This window comes from Mytilus californianus, unplaced genomic scaffold (assembly GCF_021869535.1).
Source record: "Mytilus californianus isolate M0D057914Y unplaced genomic scaffold, xbMytCali1.0.p SCAF_5, whole genome shotgun sequence".
In the NCBI taxonomy this organism is placed as follows: domain Eukaryota; kingdom Metazoa; phylum Mollusca; class Bivalvia; order Mytilida; family Mytilidae; genus Mytilus; species Mytilus californianus.
The window spans coordinates 9,373,689-9,397,166 of record NW_026262701.1 but is presented as its reverse complement, the minus strand read 5'-3'; the positions used below and the strand labels follow the sequence as shown (position 1 = coordinate 9,397,166).

The window sequence follows — 23,478 nt, the reverse complement described above, 5'->3', positions numbered from 1 at the left end:
AACCTATGCTGTGCCAAATATTTAATCACAATCCAAATTCAGAGCTGTATCAAGCTTGAATGTTGTGTCCATACTTGCCCCAACTGTTCAGGGTTCAACCTCTGCGGTTGTATCAAGCTGCGCCCTGCGGAGCATTTTATTACACTTAAAATTATCCAGTTGCGGCAGGGGTATCATCAGTGTGCAGTATCTCGCAGTTTCACTTGTTGTTGATGATTACCAGGTGGAAAAGCTCAAACTTCCTTTGCAAAATTTGTTAAAGGATGAAAATGTTAAAAAAAATGTTGATATACAAATAGGCTAAAAGTATCTTGTTTGAATAGTTACCCACATAAATGTCTACACAGGATATTGTTTTGTTGACTTTCATTGGTCAATACCTTTATGTTATTTGACATCTGGAATATACTTCTTCTTTTCTAGCCATGGATCGACTTCTTTACACATGAGACAATGATACATCCAGTTACCAACAGACCAGCTGACAAAAGAAGTTTTATTCCATCAAAGTGGGAGAAGTTAAAGGTAGCTTACCACAGTTTAAATTATGAAACAGCCCTAATGTTAAATAAATAACATATATTTGTTTCCTGTCATGTGACTGTTCATAATTTTTGGTTCTGTCTGGAATTTTTTTGAAAAATATTTTATGGGCACTCATAAAGTCAAGATCTGCAGTTTTATATGTACATATGCATTGAAAATATTATTAAAATCATGTAGCTGATTCACCAGTTTTATCGTACTTCAACAGGAAAGCAGACCTGCCAACTATACCAATTTTAGCGGTATCATCCCGATTTTCATGCCTCAATCCCGATATCGGGATCGTAAAACAAGTCAAAATCCTGATTTTCACAAAATCTACCAGAAAAAATTATTGGTTACCGATTTTGAAGTTTTTCTGATCAATTTCTATAAATCTATAATTTTACTTGGCGACATATTCATGACAAGTTTACAACCCTGCGCTAATCAACGGTCACAACAGGTGTCATAATTTGTTGTTACAGGTAATCTGCTTATCTGATGGGTCAAAACAATACCCAAAATTAATTAATTTGTTAACAGACTCGGTCAGTCAGCATTTAATTTTGATCATTTTATCATACTACACAATTTGCAACGTTTACCGTAGTTTCATGACAAAATCATAATTAAATGAAAGACGAAAACTGTAATGAACTCATTAGAAAACATGGTTTATCTTGAAATCCGTTAAAATTTTTGAAATCAGACGTGTGTCTGTCAAGTTAGGATTTAAAATCAACGCCATTTTGTTTTCACTTCTACTGTGTATTAGCCTCCACCGGTAAGAGCACCTCTGAACACAAAGAAAGATAACTCAAATTTTATCCATTTTCTCATTAATACTGATAGACTAACTCAAGATCTGTTTTCATCCTTCTAACTTTAGGACAATTAGGTTTAGGTCCTATGAGTCATGGTGCAAAGATAAGAAGGTCTTTGGAGGGGGAAAAGGGGGGTCTTCACTTTGTATCCTTTATTTTTTTTAGGCCATTTTTCTCTATTAAATTATATTGCCAATTAATAAGTACAAGAATCATGCAAATAAAAGAAATCAAGGCTTATTAGCTCATCATCAGTATACCAAAAGAAAAAAGAAGAAATATGAGAATATTTCAAGAGTAAAAAAACAGTGCACACAGAAACGCCGCAAAATTTGTAACCCTTAAAAATCTGGTCGCGGACTAAATCCTCCATTGAGATTTTCAAAAGTTGGCAGGTCTGGGAAATATATACATATATTTGGTTGTAATCTCATTATTTAAATTTTTCTGATTAGAGAATATCAGTCATTTTAATTAGTATCTTGCCATAATAAAAAATCAATTAATGTACAACAGTATCTCATGTAATGGTACATTAGTTTTTCTAGCAACGCTTATTACAAAGCAGGCAGACAATTGATTGTAGGGTTTTATTAGAAAGTTCAGGATACCATGCTAATACTTTCACATAAAACAATAGCTAAAACCATGAACAGATTTAATAAAATGCATATATATTTGTAGGTTGGTCAGATGGTACATGCTATAAAGATGGGATGGATGAAAAGAAGCAGAGATAAAAAGGAGAAAGAAGACGATGATGAACCTAAATATTTCATGTTGTGGAAAGATGATGAGGAGGTAGGAGTTCTTTACTTCATACTGCTAGTTTTATTGAGGCAGTTTTCATTACTTTGCATTCTGATAGAGAAATAGGTTCTAAAATTTGGAATTGTCCAGAATTTCTTGGAGATGTTAATACTACATATGTATTAAAAAGAAAAATAGAAAATAGAAAATCTTTTTATCTCTCCTTGTGATGAAAGTTGCAAAGTGAAACAAAGGTGTTATTTGCTAACTTTATTAGCAGCCATGTATTTAGTAACTAAGTCACCTTTCTCTTTTCTTCTTTAACCATGTATCATTGTAGATACAGAAAATCTTACAGGGCAAATATGTTATGAATGTCAAGATCTATAAACCAGGGCTTCCAAAATTTCCTGACGACAGCCGGACATTTTTCAAAGAAATATTTTTAACGGTCAATGATCAGCTGGATACTTAAATGTAACTGAGAGGATGCATAAATTGATATATGTCTAAATAATTAGTAGTGTTATATGCAATAAAATTATTTATATCTGTTTTGTTTTCTTCATTCTAAAAATAAATAAAATATTATCCTCCGTATTGTGTCATTTTTCTGTGTATCGTAATACAGTAACCATCATTGCATCAATCAGCTTCAGTACCTGACTGTTCTCATGTTTTTGTTTCTGTTTATATAATCTATCTTCTCTCTGTGAGTACTTAACACTTTTTATATTAAGGCCATCTTATTTGAAACTGTTGATGTTGGCTTTAATTGCAGTACAACTTGATCATCAATACACGTGATACTTTTCTTTTTGTGTATTGATTACCTGACCACGTGACTTTTACGACTGATGCGGTATTTATAGATAACATTTAGGAGGCCCAATGAAGGATATTGTTTTAAACCGTGTAAAATCTACTGAACAGTGATAACATTTTTCTTTGTACAATTTCCCAACCTGATTTAGAAAATAAGGAATAAATAAAAACATACTCAGTTGATAAATAATTTAATGAATAACAACATGATATTTTATGTAAGCATATATAACAACAATAAAATATCAGAAGAGCACAATGTTGACAAACACACGCAATAAATATTACAATGAGCACATTGAAAAGAAGCACAGATCACAGCACAAGATTAGAGTGACGGTTACGAACGGATTGCCATTTGCGGATAGCAGGAACAGGGTCAAAGTCTTTAACATCTACACCTACTAAGCTTATCCTCATAAGTTGATCTAAAGCGTCAATACCTAGACTACACCTTAGTCGATCATAATTCCCACGGCGGGACTTAACTTTACGTCGGACATCGCCTCTTTCTCTATAACATCGGAAATTGTCTGAATAAATTCGGAGCAGGCATTGTTCTCTTGATATAATTTAGAAGTGATCACGGCACCATTTAACTTTAGCAATAAAGTAAGCATTACGGAACAAGGTGCACATTGCGTTGTCAGTCTTTTCATGAACTTTCTCAAATACTGATACAATTGGATTACTTTTGGAAGCTGTCTCTAATTTAAGAGCTTGAATGTGGTCATTGCTATTAGCATGCTCTACAACGGCTGACTTTCGAAAATTTGTCGAACCAGGCTTTACAAAGTTATTTTTAAGTCTATGTTTTTGACAAATGTCACAAAACATGGCATTTAGCATACTGTCAAATCTTAACCATAAAAACAGTTGTAACCATTTATGAATAAAGCTTCTAGCATTTTTAGCAGATTTCGAATTTTGATCGGAATCGTCACGTTTACGTTTGCCCATGATGGCAGATTTGTAAAGTTCAATTTGAGACAAAGTCTTTATAACAGTCGGAGATTGTCATGATTGGATATTATTCTTTATGATTTTAATTATAAAAACAGTTTTTAATATGAAAACAAGAATAGAGAACGCCCCCTTATTTATTGGACAACTCAGCTTGGTATACCCAAGCGAAGCTATTCTCGGTGTTTTTCCTATATATTTTAGTAAATTTTCCCCTTGAGAGTACCCCAGTATTTAACACGATGTACAGTGCTTAAATAAAATAATATATATCATACTTAATCATTTATAAATATCCTTATTTGAAGAATAACTTTTAAATATCAGGATACTTTTAAACTGAATGCTCATTTAAAATAATATCTATAAAGCGTAATTAAATAGGATGTTGTTCCGTACACGCTTACATGTTTGACCTCGTTTACCTGATTACCTTTATGTACATTGTTATGCATCATTAATTCTATTGATAAAGACAAGCTAAGGACACCTCATCAAAGGTAACAAACCTGTAATCAGTGAATGATTTATGGCTTCAATATAACTTATTGAAGGGATAATTGTTTGACAGCTTGTTGTTATTTAAATAAAAGAAAACGTGTTTTTTCTACTTTTTATTGATGTACACAAGCTAAAGACCAAGCCGTACATTTATGTACCCAGAGGATTAGACTAACTGAGACACTTCAAAGTATCTGAAATATGCTGCTTCTGTTTTATTAAACCCAATTATGACCGAAATATCTTTTTGAAATAGATTGCCACAATTATAAACTAAAATGCCCAAACGGACATGCCCAAAGCCCCAAACGGACATTTTTATCGATCGATAGTTGGTAAAAATTGAAATGACCGTTTCATGAAAATGCCTTGAATAACAAAATGTGGCACACCAATTCTATTTGACCGTTTGAGGCTGAGAGCAGCCGGTCTTTTTATGAAAGTTTCGGTCAAGTCCGGAATATATGACCGTTTTGGAAGCCCTGCTATAAACCCTCCATTTTTACCAAACTTATCAGTTGTCTCCTTACAGGGATTGCTTTAAATGATGATTATTACTTTTACACATTTGCATGATTTGTGTTTTTAACATAGTGCAAACTGTGAAGAAGTATTTATGATGGGCCATTGATATATATAGATTCAACATATCAAAACCTACCTCACAGGTATTTGTGAAGGCTTGAAATACGACAATTACACAAATTACAACAGGTTGATGCCAACATGGTTCATCATCAAAATATTAAAATCATAACTTACTTATTCTACATATATAATGATACTACACATACATATTAAAATAAGATATTTAATGTCTTTATCAATTTATGACTTTATTGTCCCCTGCGTAATGCGTTGCGGGGGACATGGAAATACCGGGCATCCGTCCGTCCATCCAGTCTTGTAAGCGCTCTCACAGGTACAATTCTTGCCAGATTTTTATAAAACTTATACTATAGATTAATATAATGGTGGACGATCTACATTTTTAAAAAGAGTTATGCCCCTTGGAATTATAAAATATAGGCAACGCGGGGGACACTGGAACTCTGTTCTTTTTTTTGTATCTAAAATTATTATAAAACATTCATTCTATAAGATTCAATAGTTTTTTCCAATTTACTGAAATTTAGTTGTTTTATATAATTGACCATATTTAACCATAAAAGCACAATTATTAAAGAGATTTTAAGTTCTTTTTATATTTTCTATTATTACATTTACATATCATATCTACACATCATTCAAACATGCATTCATTCATAATATTCATAAATCATATCGACATTATAATTTTAGAATGAAGTCACAAGGAGATATAGAGCAAATATTCCAGCACCTAAAGCTGCACTTCCAGGTCATGTGGAATCTTATAATCCACCACCAGAATATTTATTTACCAAGGAGGAGGTCAGTATGAACATATAAAGAGTCAACTAAAGACTGAGAATATTAATGAAACATTACACAGAAAACTAAAGACAGAGAATATTAACGAAACATTACACAGAAAACTAAAGACCAAGAATATTAACGAAACATTACACAGAAAACTAAAGACCAAGAATATTAACGAAACATTACACAGAAAACTAAAGACCGAGAATATTAACGAAACATTACACAGAAAACTAAAGACCGAGAATATTAACAAAACATTACACAGAAAACTAAAGACTGAGAATATTAATGAAACATTACACAGAAAACTAAAGACTGAGAATATTAACGAAACCTTACACAGAAAACTAAAGACCAAGAATATTAACAAAACATTACACAGAAAACTAAAGACCGATAATATTAACGAAACATTAAACAGAAAACTAAAGACTGAGAATATTAACGAAACATTACACAGAAAACTAAAGACTGAGAATATTAATGGAACATTACACAGAAAACTAAAGACCAAGAATATTAACGAAACATTACACAGAAAACTAAAGCTAAGAATATTAACGAAACATTACACGGAAAACTAAAGACTGAGAATATTAACAAAACATTACACAGAAAAGTAAAGACTGAGAATATTAACGAAAAATTACACAGAAAACTAAAGACAACTAAAGACCGAGAATATTTACAAAACATTACACAGAAAGCTAAAGACCGAGAATATTAACGAAACATTACACAGAAAACTAAAGACAGAGAATATTAACGAAACATTACACAGAAAACTAAAGACTGAGAATACTAACAAAACATTACACAGAAAACTAAAGACCAAGAATATTAACGAAACATTACACAGAAAACTAAAGACCGAGAATATTAACAAAACATTACACAGAAAACTAAAGACCGAGAATATTAACAAAACATTACACAGAAAACTTAAGACTGAGAATATTAATGAAACATTACACAGAAAACTAAAGACCAAGAATATTAAAGAAACATTACACAGAAAACTAAAGACCAAGAATATTAACAAAACATTACACAGAAAACTAAAGACTGAGAATATTAACGGAACATTACACAGAAAACTAAAGACCGAGAATATTAACGAAACATTACACAGAAAACTAAAGACAGAGAATATTAACAAAACATTACACAGAAAACTAAATGATTGAGAAACACTAACCCGATTAAAAACTAAATTGGGGTGATTTAGTAGTTTCCTGTTTCAATGTAATGTAGATAGTTATATTTTGAATTCACTTTTTGGCCCTGTTGGACAAAGTCCAAAACTGGCTTATAGTATGGTGATGTCTGGCAGATGGGCAGGCGAGTTGGATGGGGAAAAAGGGTACCTAAGTTGTGTAATCAACTCCTCTTACAGTTTTCAACCTAGATCCCTGAAACTTTACAGGAAAAATGCAGATATTTTGAAGTTGAGCCATTTTTCAGAAAAATTTATGAAAGAAGGTATAAGTCTTCAACTCCTACAGATCCCTTAGACTTCTACAGTCTCCAACCAAGATCCCTAAGACTTCTACAGTCTCCAACCAAGATCCCTAAGACTTCTAGTCTCCAACCAAGATCCCTAAGACTTCTACAGTCTCCAACCAAGATCCCTAGGACTTCTACAGTCTCCAACCAAGATCCCTAAGACTTCTACAGTCTCCAACCAAGATCCCTAAGACTTCTACAGTCTCCAACGAAGATCCCTAAGACTTCTACAGTCTCCAACCAAGATCCCTAAGACTTCTACAGTCTCCAACCAAGATCCCTAAGACTTCTACAGTCTCCAACCAAGATCCCTAGGACTTCTACACTCTCCAACCAAGATCCCTAAGACTTCTACAGTCTCCAACCAAGATCCCTAAGACTTCTACAGCCTCCAACCAAGATCACTAAGACTTCTACAGTCTCCAACCAAGATCCCTAAGACTTTTACAGTCTCCAACCAAGATCCCTAAGACTTCTACAGTTTCCAATCAAGATTCCTAAAACTTAAAAGAAACATTGTACTTAAGTTACTAAAGTAAATTTTTCTTGGCTTCTAGCAAGGGGATGGTTTAATATTTGGTCTGCACATTGATTATGTTGAGATGTAGTGAGTAAGCAATTTTTATATCCACCATTTAACCACTTCCAGTTTGCCTATATTGTGAAATTTTACAACACTCATTGCCCTAGGAAAAGTTTTGTCCAACTTTTAGTAATTCATATTGAAAAGAATGATTTATTATTTGGTTTGCAGCTTGATAATGTTGAGTTGTAGCAAGTAGACAATTTTTACATCCAACATCCAGCCACTTCCTGTTTGCCGATAGTTTGAAATTTCCAACACTCATTGTGAAAGGAAAATTTTCTTCACATTTTTGTTTTCTTTATGTCTTTAATGAAAGAGAATGATCACTTATGCTTCAGTATACATGTTACATCAATCAATTGTATGCAGTGACACAGGTCTAGACCCTGTTATGGTCTTGTAAAGTTTAATTTAAATGATTGGATTTTATATGAAAATATTTCTGTCTGTTTTTTTTCCCAGCTTACAGTAATCCAAAAAGTCTGCTGATAGATTTGTCCAAAAATGTGTATTTATAGCAAGAGGCTCTACATGTTTTATTTCTTTAATAGCAAGAGGCTGTACATGTTTTATTTCTTTAATAGTAAGAGGCTGTACATGTTTTATTTCTTTAATAGCAAGAGGCTGTACATGTTTTATTTCTTTAATAGCAAGAGGCTGTATATGTTTTATTTCTTTAATAGCAAGAGGCTGTACATGTTTTATTTCTTTAATAGCAAGAGGCTGTACATGTTTTATTTCTTTAATAGCAAGAGGCTGTACATGTTTTATTTCTTTAATAGCAAGAGGCTGTACATGTTTTATTTCTTTGATAGCAAGAGGCTGTACATGTTTTATTTCTATAATAGGAAGAGGCTGTACATGTTTAATTGTTTAATAGCAAGAGGCTGAACATGTTTTATTTCTTTAATATTAAGAGGCTGTACATGTTTTATTTCTTTAATAGCAAGAGGCTGTACATGTTTTATTTCTTTAATAGCAAGAGGCTGTACATGTTTTATTTCTTTAATATTAAGAGGCTGTACATGTTTTGTACATGTTTTATTTCTTTAATATTAAGAGGCTGTACATGTTTTGTACATGTTTTATTTCTTTAATATTAAGAGGCTGTACATGTTTTATTTCTTTAATAGCAAGGGGCTGTACATGTTTTATTTCTTTAATAGCAAGAGGCTGTACATGTTTTATTTCTTTAATAGTTAGAGGCTGTACATGTTTTATTTCTTTAATAGCAAGAGGCTGTACATGCTTTATTTCTTTTATAGCAAGAGGCTGTACATGTTTTATTTCTTTGATAGGAAGAGGCTGTACATGTTTTATTTCTTTAATAGCAAGAGGCTGTACATGTTTTATTTCTTTAATAGTAAGAGGCTGTACATGTTTTATTTCTTTAATAGCAAGAGGCTGTACATGTTTTATTTCTTTAAAAGTAAGAGGCTGTACATGTTTTATTTCTTTAATAGCAAGAGGCTGTACATGTTTTATTTCTTTTATAGCAAGAGGCTGTACATGTTTTATTTCTTTAATAGCAAGAGGCTGTACATGTTTTATTTCTTTAATAGTAAGAGGCTGTACATGTTTTATTTCTTTAATAGCAAGAGGCTGTACATGTTTTATTTCTTTAATAGCAAGAGGCTGTACATGTTTTATTTCTTTAATAGCAAGAGGCTGTACATGTTTTATTTCTTTAATAGCAAGAGGCTGTACATGTTTTATTTCTTTAATAGCAAGAGGCTGTACATGTTTTATTTCTTTAATAGCAAGAGGCTGTACATGTTTTATTTCTTTGATAGCAAGAGGCTGTACATGTTTTATTTCTTTAATAGGAAGAGGCTGTACATGTTTAATTGTTTAATAGCAAGAGGCTGTACATGTTTTATTTCTTTAATATTAAGAGGCTGTACATGTTTTATTTCTTTAATAGCAAGAGGCTGTACATGTTTTATATCTTTAATATTAAGAGGCTGTACATGTTTTATTTCTTTAATAGCAAGAGGCTGTACATGTTTTATTTCTTTAATATTAAGAGGCTGTACATGTTTTGTACATGTTTTATTTCTTTAATATTAAGAGGCTGTACATGTTTTATTTCTTTAATAGCAAGGGGCTGTACATGTTTTATTTCTTTAATAGCAAGAGGCTGTACATGTTTTATTTCTTTAATAGCAAGAGGCTGTACATGTTTTATTTCTTTAATAGCAAGAGGCTGTACATGTTTTATTTCTTTTATAGCAAGAGGCTGTACATGTTTTATTTCTTTGATAGGAAGAGGCTGTACATGTTTTATTTCTTTAATAGCAAGAGGCTGTACATGTTTTATTTCTTTAATAGCAAGAGGCTGTACATGTTTTATTTCTTTAATAGCAAGAGGCTGTACATGTTTTATTTCTTTAAAAGTAAGAGGCTGTACATGTTTTATTTCTTTAATAGCAAGAGGCTGTACATGTTTTATTTCTTTTATAGCAAGAGGCTGTACATGTTTTATTTCTTTAATAGCAAGAGGCTGTACATGTTTTATTTCTTTAATAGGAAGAACAATGGCTAGCACAAGAACCAGAAGAAAGAAGAATGAATTTTATTCCAAAGAAATATGACAGCTTAAGATTAGTACCAGCATACTCTAGATTTGTTAAGGAAAGATTTGAAAGATGTTTAGATTTGTATTTATGTCCAAGACAACAACAAACAAGGGTAAGAAATAATTTTAACTTAAACATTGATATTGAATAGGTCAAAAGGTTAATCTGTTGATGACTGTTCTATATTGTCAGAAATTAATCTGGTATTGATTTCATTATCACAAAATATTTTATTTTATAAAAAACAACAATCAGATTTTTTTAATGTGATACCTTCTTGTTTAACAGTTATCCTTAAAAGAAATGTAAGTTGCATGGGAGTTTTTCTCATGTCAAGTACCATTCAATTTAAACAAAAAATTTAGTAATTGCTTTCTCAAAACTCATTGAAATCCCTGCCAACAAAACCCTATGAATATTCTCTTACTTTAAAACATTAATAACATAAAAATTCTACAAAGTAAGAGGAATCTTAGCTGTTTTAATCAGTAGCACATTATATAAGCATTTGTCATTGATCATATAGGTAAATGCAAAAATAATTATTCAGTAAATATATTGTTTTATTGTTTTGTTGATATAACAGTTAAAGGCATTAATAAGTTTTATTTACAGATGAACATTAATCCAGAAGATTTAATACCCAGGCTGCCAAAACCTAAAGATTTACAACCATTTCCTACACAGCAAGCTATTGTAAGTCTTCAGTTGTGCTCTCTCTTGCAATCTGTATAACTTTTCTACCAATGATGGCTAGGTTCAGTTTTCAGTGGCCAATACAGAAACACTCAGTTCATAACACCTTTTATTAATGAATCCATATTAGCTTAGCCTGCTGTCCAATCCAATTCAATTTATTTGAATAAAATTTTGTTTAAATTACTGATTCTATGTCTTCAAGTAAGTTTAAAAACTTACCTTTATGCAGATACAGGAAATCATATTTAGTATCCAATCAAGATTAGATTCCGTTCTCTTACTTTAGTTTGCCTCAACCAAATGTTATGAAAAATCTACACAATGCTTATAACCACCAGTCTCCAATAAAGTTTGAATTTGGGACGCGTCACTTGCACCCTTCTCGAGTTATGTCCCTTTATAAATGGAAAAATTGCTAAATTTGCGGTTTCCACAATCTAACTTAAGTTTGCCTCAACCAAATGTTATAAAACTTATACACAATGCTTATTACCATTGGGTGGTGTCACTATTGGTGTTCTTGAGTTATGTCCCTTTGTAAATTGCAAAATTGCAAAAATTTGCTGTGTATTTACAAACAGGGGCATCTATGTCCCATCTACACATTCTTCATTTATTTGTTGACAGAAATGAATGATTTTAATTGATGATGTCACATGGAAAGGCAGTGATTATAAATGTCCTGTTTTAATCATAAAAAAACTTGGAACATAATGAAAATTCTTTCATGTCATTTTTTGTCACAAAATATGATAAAAAATGTCTATTTATCAAAAGTAAATCACATGGTCAGTTATGGATAACTGAAGATAATGACGGTAAATACTTAGACCCAGTTCACCAAGTATTATTTGATCACACCTATTCAAAATTGTATTTTTGCAGATTTATAAAGGCCATACAGATATTGTTAGATGTATATCTGCTGATCCAACAGGACAATGGTTAGCCTCAGGTAAGATAAACATTATTACTGTAAATTCTGAAATTTTGCAATGTTTTTTTATTGCTGAATTAGTGACATGATAGTCTTTGCAAAAATAAAAAAACTCCCATTTTAAATTTTGGAAACATGATTTGTATGCATGTTTGTAATAATTAATGCACACACAAAATTCATATTCATATTTTATTTCAGTATCACTGTTCTCTGAAAAATTAGTATGTATAAGCTTTTTACTTGGCATCCACATATTTTATTCAAAATTATTGAATATGGGGAAATGTCAAAGGGAAAGTAATCCAACAAATCGAATGACTCTAGGCATCTGGAGGTCTATTCATAGGTAGACAAGTACCCTTGCCATATTGGAAGCTCTTAATTAATCAGAATCTTCTTTAAATTTGCTTTTATAACTTTGATAGATAGTTTTGATTTAATCTTTAAAGAATGAGTGATTTTTTTTATTGTTGAGCAAATATTACAAAATATTTGTTTAAAAGGTATAAGTAAAAACAGTGTATTATACTGTACCAAAGAATTGCCATGATAATTGAAAGCAAACTCAATATACTTTTTTTTATTGATAATGATGCTTTTACATTGTGATATAAGTTATGGTACTTCTAAATACTGTAAATTCACAAATTATTGTGATGTTTTTGTTAATTTAAAAATTGTGACAGTATCAGGTTTGCAATAATAAAAACTTGCATTTATAATTTCAGTAGTGATTTACATTCATAAATTTTTTTTTTTCGATCACATTAATTAGATTTTTCTTTTTTTGCCAGAGATCAATGATTTGCAATAATGACTGCGCACATTAACTTCTGAATTTAGAGTAGATATCATGTAGAGATTTTATAAAATGCAGTGAAACAACAAAATTGTATGTGAAATACCCATTAGTATAGTTGTAATTTCAATTGTTTTAAACTGAAGGAAGTATCTACCTGAGAGTCATACAACAGACCAAATTCAAAGTTTTTGAAGCAGTGCAGGTACCAACTAAAATTAGTTTTAGCTTTCAAGTTAAGTACAAGTGCTTTCAAGGTTCTGTTGTATTAAAACTACCTTAGTGCTCACTATTAACTTGTATTGGATATTTTTCAGGCTGTGATGATGAAACAGTAAAATTTTGGGAAGTATTAACAGGGAGATGTATGAAAACATTAAAAGTGTCAGGTACACCTAGATGTATTGCCTGGAACCCTAACCCTGCTATCTGCCTGTGTCTTGTAGCAGTGTAAGTTTGTATTCAGTAACATGTAATCAGCATTATTTCTTTTTATAAAATAATTCTAGGTTTTCATATGTTTACAAAATTAAGCATACATCAGTATGAACACACACACATTGTTATCATTTTGATATGTAATGATGTGATTACATGTACATATTAACCACTCATATATATAATGGTATAATGTTAAATGTGGCACATATTTATTGTTTCCTTTTCATGAAATAAAAAATTGTTGCATTGAAATGACTCCCTGTAACAATGACTTTACATTCCATTTACAAGTTAAAAGAAGTGTCACCTCTATGATTTTGTAACTACTACCTGGGTTTCAGAAAAATATATTTTGTAATTACAGGGATCAAAATTTACTGGTACTGAACCCCGGACTTGGAGACAAAGTTCTCATCAGTAATACAGATAGTATGATACAGAATGTAGAAACTACAGAATCGGCAGGTATATCCACAGAACAGCTTCTGACATAAAGCTGCTGAAATGGTCATATTTGCAATGTTAAGAATATAAACAATATTTGTTACGGCAAATGGTAATAAGAAATGTATGATTTCATGCTTAATGGCACTCTAATACTTATTCTGAAAGTGATAGGTATAAAAGAATAGAAGATGTGGTATGGTTGCAAATGAGACAAATCTTCACCAGAGACCAAATGACCTAGAATTTAACAACTATAGGTCACCGTACGGCCTTCATCAATGAGCAAACCCCATACCTCATGGTAAGCTATAAAAGGCCCTGAAATGACAAATGAACCTGTAGTTCAGTGGTTGTCGTTGGTTCAAGTCTGTAATATTTGTTATTCGTAAATTGTTTTGTTATGAATTAGGCCGTTTTCTCAATTGAATTGTTTCATATTTTTCATGTCTGGGCCTTTTATAGCTATACAGTATGGGTTTTTCTCATTGTTAAAGGCTGTACAGTTGCCTATAATTTGCTTACATCCTTTTCATTTGAACTTTGGTGGATAGTTCATTGGCAATAATACCACATCTAACTTTTATTAATGTTATCAATTCAAACAAGAAAACTAACAGCCTTATTTATGTACTAAACAATAAACAATTATGATATACAGCAACAAACGACAACCACTGAATTACAGCTCCTGACTATGAACAGGTACATACAGAATGTGGCGGGGTTAAACATGTTTGCTGGCATCAAACCCTCACCCTAACCTGTGACAGTAGTGTAACAGTACAACATAAGAACAAACCATAAAAAATCGGTTGAAAAGTGCTTAACTCATGAGATTGATACAAAGCACACAAAAAAAAACAAAAGACACAAAGAAATTGAATATGTCAATAATTACACCACTAATACATCCACTTTGTCAGAGTATTAACATTTCAGATAGTCAAAATGTCCTATCAAGATATTATACAGCATGCTGAGTGCTATATATGTTGTGTAGTAAGTGTATTTCACTCACATACTTTCTCGTTACAGGTAAATCCCCACCATTGAATTGGACAGTTTGTGAGGATGAACAATATGATGAGGGCTACAGATTTATTTTGTCACATCCAAAGGTAAGGGTTATGGTGGAATCTTGAATCTAAGCAAAGGATACTCTAAATTCAGAAATTATTGGGATGTTTTTGTTCTTATGAAAATTGCCACAGGATAGATTTCTCAAAATAATAAAAATCGCATTTTAAATTTTAATAACTAGCACAGAATTGTGTTATTGAACATTAAGCAATATGAGGTCATCTAGGTCAGAGGAGTAATCTGTAGTAATTTGTAAAAGGTGAATAATAAAAGGGAGTGCATACTCAGAATTTGCTCCTTAAATAGATAAGAAATTGGACTATGAACTTTTTCTTTAATTACAGAACAATATAAATTAGATAAACTGATATGTGAATGTTATATGATGATAAAAAATTGTAAATTGAGGTACATAAAAACACTTGAACTTATTTATTAGTATGAATTTGTTTTTTGAAGAAAAGTATATATATTTCAGGAAATTACCCATGTATCATGGCATGGTAAGGGAGATTACTTTGCCAGTGTGATGCCAAAAGCAGATTCTAAGGCAGTGCTGATTCATCAACTGTCAAAACAAAGGTCACAGGTAATTTATTTATTCTCTTCAATTCTTTAAAAATAGAGGAAAATTCTTGCCAATGTGTATAAGATGAATACAGAAATGTTTGTATTTGATGTAGTTTTTAGACAAACTGAGTAACAATGTGAAATTTTATGGCCTCTATTTTTTTTGCAATATGTTTTGTATTAAATTGAAAAATCTTTGTTAGAAAAACTCTGATAGTTAGACTTAAATAGACAAGTAAATAACCTAATATTTCCACAATGACAAACATTTTATTATATTTATTATGTTGCAATAGATTTTAGACATATTTTGGAACATATATCAATACATCTTTAATAGATCAAGATATAAAATCATTGGTTCCTTATGCATTCATTGTAAAACTTTTCACACTCTTAAGCTTTGCCAGTGAATTACATTTGTTTGGAAAATATAGTCAGAAAAATTTGTCAAAAAACTTAAGAAAAAGTAGTCCACTATTATACAACATAAAGTTGAAAGTCAGTCTGGGGATTTGAATAATAAAGTGAAACTATGAATGTTCAGATGAAATTAGAGTTCCCTTAATTGATTTTGTTAAATTTTATGATGAATATCTAATATTTTAGAGGGATATAAAATATTCTGAATTTATTGTTGTCGGTGGTACAATAAACCAGTGTACTTTTAGAATGTCCTAAAATAAAAATCGTTGAAAACTGCAAAAAGGTATAGAGCATGATTTCTGAAAAAATGAACCATTTATATCCTTTTCTTTTCAGAATCCATTTTCCAAACCTAAAGGATTGGTACAGTGTGTATATTTTCATCCAGTCAGGCCATTCTTATTTGTAGCTGTAAGTATGAGGGTTTTTTTTTTCAGGGTTTCTAAACAAATTTTGAGCCAATATGACATTTTGGCTTTTGGTTTTAAACATTTCATTCATCTGAATGGAACTGTTTCTAAGCCTGATCAATATCAATTTAACAATTTTTTTTTTATTAAAGCTGTTGATAAAATATAAATTGAACTGACCAATTTCAAGAAATTATAGATCAGGTACAGGTGTTTTTCTTGTCAAGTAATAAAGTTGTACATGTAATGATATTTTCAGACTCAAAGATATATTCGAGTATACAATTTATTGAAACAAGAATTAACAAAGAAGTTGATGACCAGCTGCAGATGGGTTTCTAGTATGTCTATTCATTCTGGTGGTAAGTCATTCTTAATTTTTACCGTCCTTAACCCGCTGATTCTTTTATAATCAATGTCTTGTTCCATTGTTCTCAGTTATTCATTGGTCAAAATTTCTTGCCATCCACTGATATAAAATCATTTGAGAAACAGATTCAAACACTGTATCTTGAGTTATACGATATTTCTTGATTATCAGCAGTCTCAAATAAAGAATTATCCACCAAACTCTATGAAGTTGTAGCATCTATATATTTTGGACCATTATCAAACTTGGAAACAATGATAATTAATACTTTATAAACTTTTCTGGATTTATCTTCTGACAACAGGAACATTCTCAAGTCCAATCATTTGAAAGCCAAGGATGTAAAACTGCATGAAAACGTGTTGAGCTATTTGATAAATTATAGAAATATCCATGAAAATGTGTGAAAAAATAACAAAACATTTGAACATGAGATGAAAGTCTACTCTAAGATGTTTTAGTTCACTTTCACATAAAATTTTTTACATATATTAACAAGTCAGCAATCCCCGATTACTTTTTTTACCATCAAGTTACAGTAATACGGCAGAAAATAGATGTAGTTACACTTAGGCAAATTAATCTGCCATTACTTAAAATCTCACAAGTTCACACAAAATTTTTACATCACAATTTTTTTTTAATTTGACACATAATTAAAAAGTGATTGCTACATGACATCAGAAGGTTATTTGGAGTAAGATCTAGGGTCATTTGAGACAATTCAGCTAATACCCAAAAGTGTAAATACGTCTAAAAACCCCATGATAATTGTAGTATTATGATATTTACAGGCGATAATCTTGTGATAGGAAGTTATGATTGTAAACTGACCTGGTTTGACTTAGATCTATCAACCAAACCTTACCAAACTCTCAGGTAAGTTCTAGCTCATGTTATGATTGTAAACTGACCTGGTTTGACTTAGATCTATCAACCAAACCTTACCAAACTCTCAGGAAAGTTCTAGCTCAAGTTATGATTGTAAACTGACCTGGTTTGACTTAGATCTATCAACCAAACCTTACCAAACTCTCAGGAAAGTTCTAGCTCAAGTTATGATTGTAAACTGACCTGGTTTGACTTAGATCTATCAACCAAACCTTACCAAACTCTCAGGAAAGTTCTAGCTCAAGTTATGATTGTAAACTGACCTGGTTTGACTTAGATCTATCAACCAAACCTTACCAAACTCTCAGGTAAGTTCTAGCTCATGTTATGTAAACTGACCTGGTTTGACTTAGATCCATCAACCAAACCTAACCAAACTCTCCGGTAAGTTCTAGCTCAAGTTATGATTGTAAACTGACCTGGTTTGACTTAGATCTATCAACCAAACCTTACCAAACTCTCAGGTAAGATCTAGCTCATGTTATGATTGTAAAATGACCTGGTTTGACTTAGATCTGTCAACCAAACCTTACTAAATTCTCAGGTAAGTTCTAGCTCATGTTGAGTTGCAGTTCATGTAAATTTTTTCATAAAAATAATAAAGTGATATTAATTTACCCACTGTTACACATATTTAGTTCAGGCTTTGCAAGGAAAAATATTTCTAATGGCTGCCATTGTCTAAACAGATTCACATTTGAATTTTTATTTAAAAATTAATAGAATAAGTATGGAAGCCAAACTTTTGCACACTCAATCCCTGAAACAAAAAGGATATATTTGATCCAGTATGAGCTTGCTTTTCAATTTACCTTCTCAGAATCTAAAGGACTATAGGCAATCTCATTGTTCGTACACCAAAATGAAAATAATGTTACATTATTGGTTGAATTTCCATTGTTTTAAACGTGTTTGCTTTTGAAAATATTACCTAGAATGCATTAGATTCTGAAATTGCAAATTGTATACATGTAAAATTGTTGAGAGGACAGTTTTGCATGGCCTGTACAAAGTTATAGAATTGTCGTAAAACTTTTATCCAATAATTATGATGTGGAATAGTATGTTTAAATAGGTATACAATATTATTGATGAAATCTGAATGAATAATCATTAATGTACAAGTAAGTCAAAACACAAAACATTGAATTTCCTCTAACTGCTTATAGACAAGTTAAATAAAACAAACGTTGAAACCATCTTAAGTATCTTAGAAACATGCAGAACACATGGAAGTCCCTTCTGCCATTCTGAACTTTTAAAAAGGAGTCAGTGAGACAGAGGTTTTACTGTCATTATTGCAAATTGCATACCTCACTAACATAATTGAACACAATTTCATGTACTATTAAGGCAAAAAATTGTATTTTTGTTATGAACCTTGATAATTTGAGTTCTACTGTATGAGCAATTTTTAGATCTGTTATACAGCTTTTTCCAGTTTCCAATACATGGAATACTTAGGCCTTGCTATTCATTTACAGACAATGTTCAGAAAATAAAAGAAGACCAAATGTGAAAAAATCAAATTTAGAACCGTTACCCATTATTACAATTGTAAAGCTGAATTTCATATTTGAAGTTAATTTTTAATGAATTTTGCTTTTATATTCTTTTAGTGATAATTTGTCATATTACACTAGTTGAGTGGTATGGGGTTTTCTAAGTTGTGTTGAAAGAGAATGTTTGAGGTTGCTTTGGAAAACAACGATAAACATGGTCTTTCAAACTTGAGGATGTTTCTCGGCCACATCTCATCTCGGGGCTGTTGCCTTTCGCTGATATTGTTGCTGATAAACCCCCTCTCTGTTGAAAAACCATTGATAATCTATAAATATCAATTAAGATATCAAAGCATTTAAAGAACTTTTTACAAGTTTATATTTTGGACATTGTCTGTTTATAGTTTGTACCTGAGCTAAATCTGTACATAGATATTGAACAATGATTTTGTCATACAAGTAATTGAAATATTTATTATATAGACATCATAAGAAAGCAATAAGACAAGTCAGCTTCCACAAGAGGTATCCATTATTTGCCTCAGCATCAGATGATGGAACAGTGATTGTCTGCCATGGAATGGTCTATAAGTAAGTAGAAAATAACAAAGTAGAAAAGTTGTCATAAAAACCAACAAACATTATTGAACCAAGATAAACAATGCAGGTTTCTAGTGAGAAAATTTTCATACCATTTGTCAAGATTGTTGGCCTCACAGTGAATATCTGTTTTTTCAAAGTCAATAAAACCACACATTAACCTCATTGAAAGACGGTAATTGTATAACACTATGTACATTATTTTCAAATCAGCTGATAATATAATCCTTTTAAAATTATGATTAGTTTCCACTGACTGCATGAACCAAATCTAAATTATTCAAAATCAATGTTTGAAGTATTGTTTACAATTGAATTACATTGTATGGGATTATAAAGAAAGTATGAATAGTATCAAAACATTGCTTCTGATTGTTTGCTTCTGCATTTATTTATTTTTTCATTTTTTTTAACAAAGTTTTATTGTTATAACATCCACTATGGTTACTCAGTTTTGTTATCAAGATTAGCTTTTAGCTCAATAGGTTCTAAAGCGTGCTTATTTTCTATGTTTTAAGTAGAAATTGTCTTCAAGTTTTATTTATAGCTTTGCATACAGGCAAAACACAATAGAATTCAAAATTAAATTTTTTTTGCATTGATCACATGACTAAAGAATGTCATAGTGAGTAAAACCCAAGGAAATTAATTTCCTGATCACATATGTTTACTGTCAATACATTGAGACACTGGATTTAAATTGTTTAATTAAGTTACGAGACAGACTGAAAAAGCATGTAGGTAATAAAGAAATGTGTTGAAAAATTGAATTAAATAAATAATTTGTTAATACATTTCATACAAGAAGCAAAATGGATGCATTGAAATTACAATTTTATAATTAAAACTACTCTGAAATTTTTCAACATTGGAGAGAAAAATTACACAAAAGTATAACTGATGACTTTAATGCACAAGTCAGATGCCAATTACTTTCTGAAATGACAAAAATATGAAGGCAGTTGTTGAGGGGGGTTGGGCTTTACCTCCTTGTCACCCTGAATGGCTTGGCCCTACACTTATTTGAGGTTTAAGTAGCCAGAAGACAACACCCCTATTTGTATCTTTTTTTTTAATTATTGAATGTACCCACTCCCTTATAACAAAATAATATTAATGATGATGATTGCTTAAGGTCCAGTGGCAAATATGTCATGCATATTCAGGATGAAAAAAATTTATTTCAGTATATATTTAAATTGTAATATTTTATTAAGCGCTTCAGTATAGCCCATTTTAGCGCCAGACTTTTAACCCATTTTAGCGAATAGTGAAATTATCAAAGCCCAATTTAGCGACAGAAAGTAGTTCATAAATTTATATAGTGTCAAGACCAACACTGCATTAAAATTATTGTCATTATTATACAGCACTTAATGTCTAAAAAGTAACTCAAATGTTCCAAATCCATTCTAGCATGGAATTTTATATACCAGAAAATGTAAGTAATGGGCTCTTGATATACCCCTGTACAATACTGATCATAAAATTGCGATACAAGCGGTTACTTCTATCTATCTTGTCTAATTGAGGTGCAGATTCCTCTATTCTTATTAATTTAATATATGATGCTGTTTGTAATTTGATGATAGTATCCAGAAAAAACCATCTCATATTGCACTTTTATTTCCTGCTTGTTTCAACAAACCTTCATGTTTAACCAAATTGTATATGCAAACATTTTAAACATTGAGGCAGCATAAATTACAGTTTTAGTATGGTGAGTTTTGCTAAAATGGGCTATTGAAAATACAGGTGATCGAATTAATCTGGCGCTAAAATAGGCTATATTGTCTGCGCTAAAATGTCCTGCGCCCACCAAAAGACACTGTTCACCTTATGATGTCTTTTGCTTATTTGTGTCCATGCTGTCTCCTTGATGTATACCTCATATCTCAATTTAAATCACCCTGAACGTGGAAGGTGCGTTTGACTCTAATCTAAATTGACTAGGATTGTCAGTTTTCCTGCCAAAGGTCGGTGATTCTCTTTGGGCACTCTGTCTTCCTCCACCAATAAAAACTGGTTGCCATGAAATAGCCAATAGAGCAGAAAGTGGTGTTAAACACCAAAAAATCAATCAATAATTTTAAATCAACAAAAAATCTGGGAAATAATTTTTACAACAGCAGTTTTCTAAAGAGTGATGCATCCTTAAATGTTGTTTCTTTTTTATTTCAGTGATTTACTACAGAATCCTTTAATAGTACCTGTCAAAGTTTTACATGGACATAAAATTACAAAAGATCTAGGTGTAATAGACTGTGAATTCCATCCAACACAACCTTGGGTGTTTTCCAGTGGAGCTGATGGAACTATTAGATTATATACCTAATAAAAATAGGATGAACAAATTATTATCTTTGTGTGCTGCAAACTTATTAGCTAATGTGTTTAAATAAACTTAAGATGTCTATGAAATGAAAGAAAACTCTACCTTTGCCTGCTAGTTATTTTGTTAAGTGAGGGTATCCAAATTGCACCTATTTTGACAGTTTTTTCAATCATGTTTATTAAAGAAACAGACAAAAGTTTCTGTTCCCTGTTTATTTTGTAGATGTATTTATATTCACTATATAGTTCCAAAAATTTTATTTTCAATCATACTGAATCATAGAAAAGTTGGTTTGAACCAACCTCCAAACAACCAAAGATTCTGTAATGAGGAGTACCTTAATTGCATACATGCTTAACTTCTCATTCGTAAAAATCGAATATTCTGATGTTTTGTTTTATTTTTAGAACAATTTGACAAAAGCCTATGCCTACTATGCATTTGTAAGAAATTGATGCCTGTGACATATTTTGTATGCTCATTTTTTAAAGTTGACTATGTTGAAAGATGTGAATAATGGCATTATTAAAATATGAATTGTTCAGTCCCTAAGATAACCTATAAGAGTTCTACTGCTCTTTTGTAAAATAAGTGCAATCTGTGATGTTACGTGCTGTAGAGGTCTGCTTAAAGTACATCAACCCACTGATGTATCTTACTCAATTAGCCAAACAGCTTTTGTTATTACTTTTAACTTGATAACCATTATTATCTTTTTTTATCCAGTATAGTGAATCTTCCCAAAATTTCTATCACCCAATGTAAATGTATGATAACAGTAAAAACATGCTGTTAGCTCTATAGAACAATCAAAAGGCACACTTACATTAGAAACCTGACCTAAATGAGCCAATCAGAAGTTTCACATTTACATTAAAAGCCAGCCTGAAAAGAGTCAATCAGATGTTTCACATTTACATTAGAAACCAGACATATAATGAGCCAATCAGATGTTTCACACTTACATTAGAAATCAGACCGGAAAAGAGTCAATCAGAGGTTTCACACTTACATTAGAAACCAGACTTATAATGAGCCAATCAGATGTTTAACACTTGCATTAGAAACCAGACATATAACGAGCCAATTAGATGTTTCACACTTACATTAGAAACCAGCCCAAAAAGAGCCAATCAGATGTTTCACACTTATATTAGAAACCAGCCTGAAAAAGCCAATCAGAGGTTTCACACTAACATTAGAAACCAGACCTATAATGAGCCAATCAGATGTTTCACACTTACATTAGAAACTAGCCTGAAAAGAGCCAATCCAATGTTTCAGACTAATATTAGAAACCAGACCTATAATGAGCCAATCATATGTTTCACACTTACATTATAATCCAGCCTGAAAAGAGCCAATCAGAGGTTTCAAACTTACATAAGAAACCAGACCTATAATGAGCCAATCAGAGGTTTCCAGGGGCAGATCCAGGATTTTAGGTAAAGGGGGGGGGGGGGGGGGGGGGGGGGCGTAAACTTAAATTTTCATCGAGCAGA

General features: G+C 31.5%; 1 protein-coding gene across 1 annotated transcript in view; it reads left to right on the top strand.

The window, feature by feature from the left end:
• Positions 1–21,995, top strand: part of LOC127700569 (ribosome biogenesis protein bop1-like) — a 29,986-nt gene extending 7,991 nt beyond the window's left edge. The window contains exons 6-20 of the mRNA XM_052204120.1: positions 424–525; positions 2,037–2,153; positions 5,694–5,804; positions 10,417–10,578; positions 11,082–11,162; positions 12,051–12,120; positions 13,222–13,354; positions 13,710–13,810; positions 14,828–14,910; positions 15,351–15,461; positions 16,205–16,279; positions 16,538–16,640; positions 17,443–17,527; positions 19,525–19,632; positions 21,823–21,995. Of these exons, the coding sequence (XP_052060080.1) occupies positions 424–525; positions 2,037–2,153; positions 5,694–5,804; positions 10,417–10,578; positions 11,082–11,162; positions 12,051–12,120; positions 13,222–13,354; positions 13,710–13,810; positions 14,828–14,910; positions 15,351–15,461; positions 16,205–16,279; positions 16,538–16,640; positions 17,443–17,527; positions 19,525–19,632; positions 21,823–21,976 (1,596 nt within the window). The 3' untranslated portion in view covers positions 21,977–21,995. The remainder of the gene's footprint in view (positions 1–423; positions 526–2,036; positions 2,154–5,693; positions 5,805–10,416; positions 10,579–11,081; positions 11,163–12,050; positions 12,121–13,221; positions 13,355–13,709; positions 13,811–14,827; positions 14,911–15,350; positions 15,462–16,204; positions 16,280–16,537; positions 16,641–17,442; positions 17,528–19,524; positions 19,633–21,822) is intronic.
• The last annotated feature ends 1,483 nt before the right edge of the window (positions 21,996–23,478 follow it).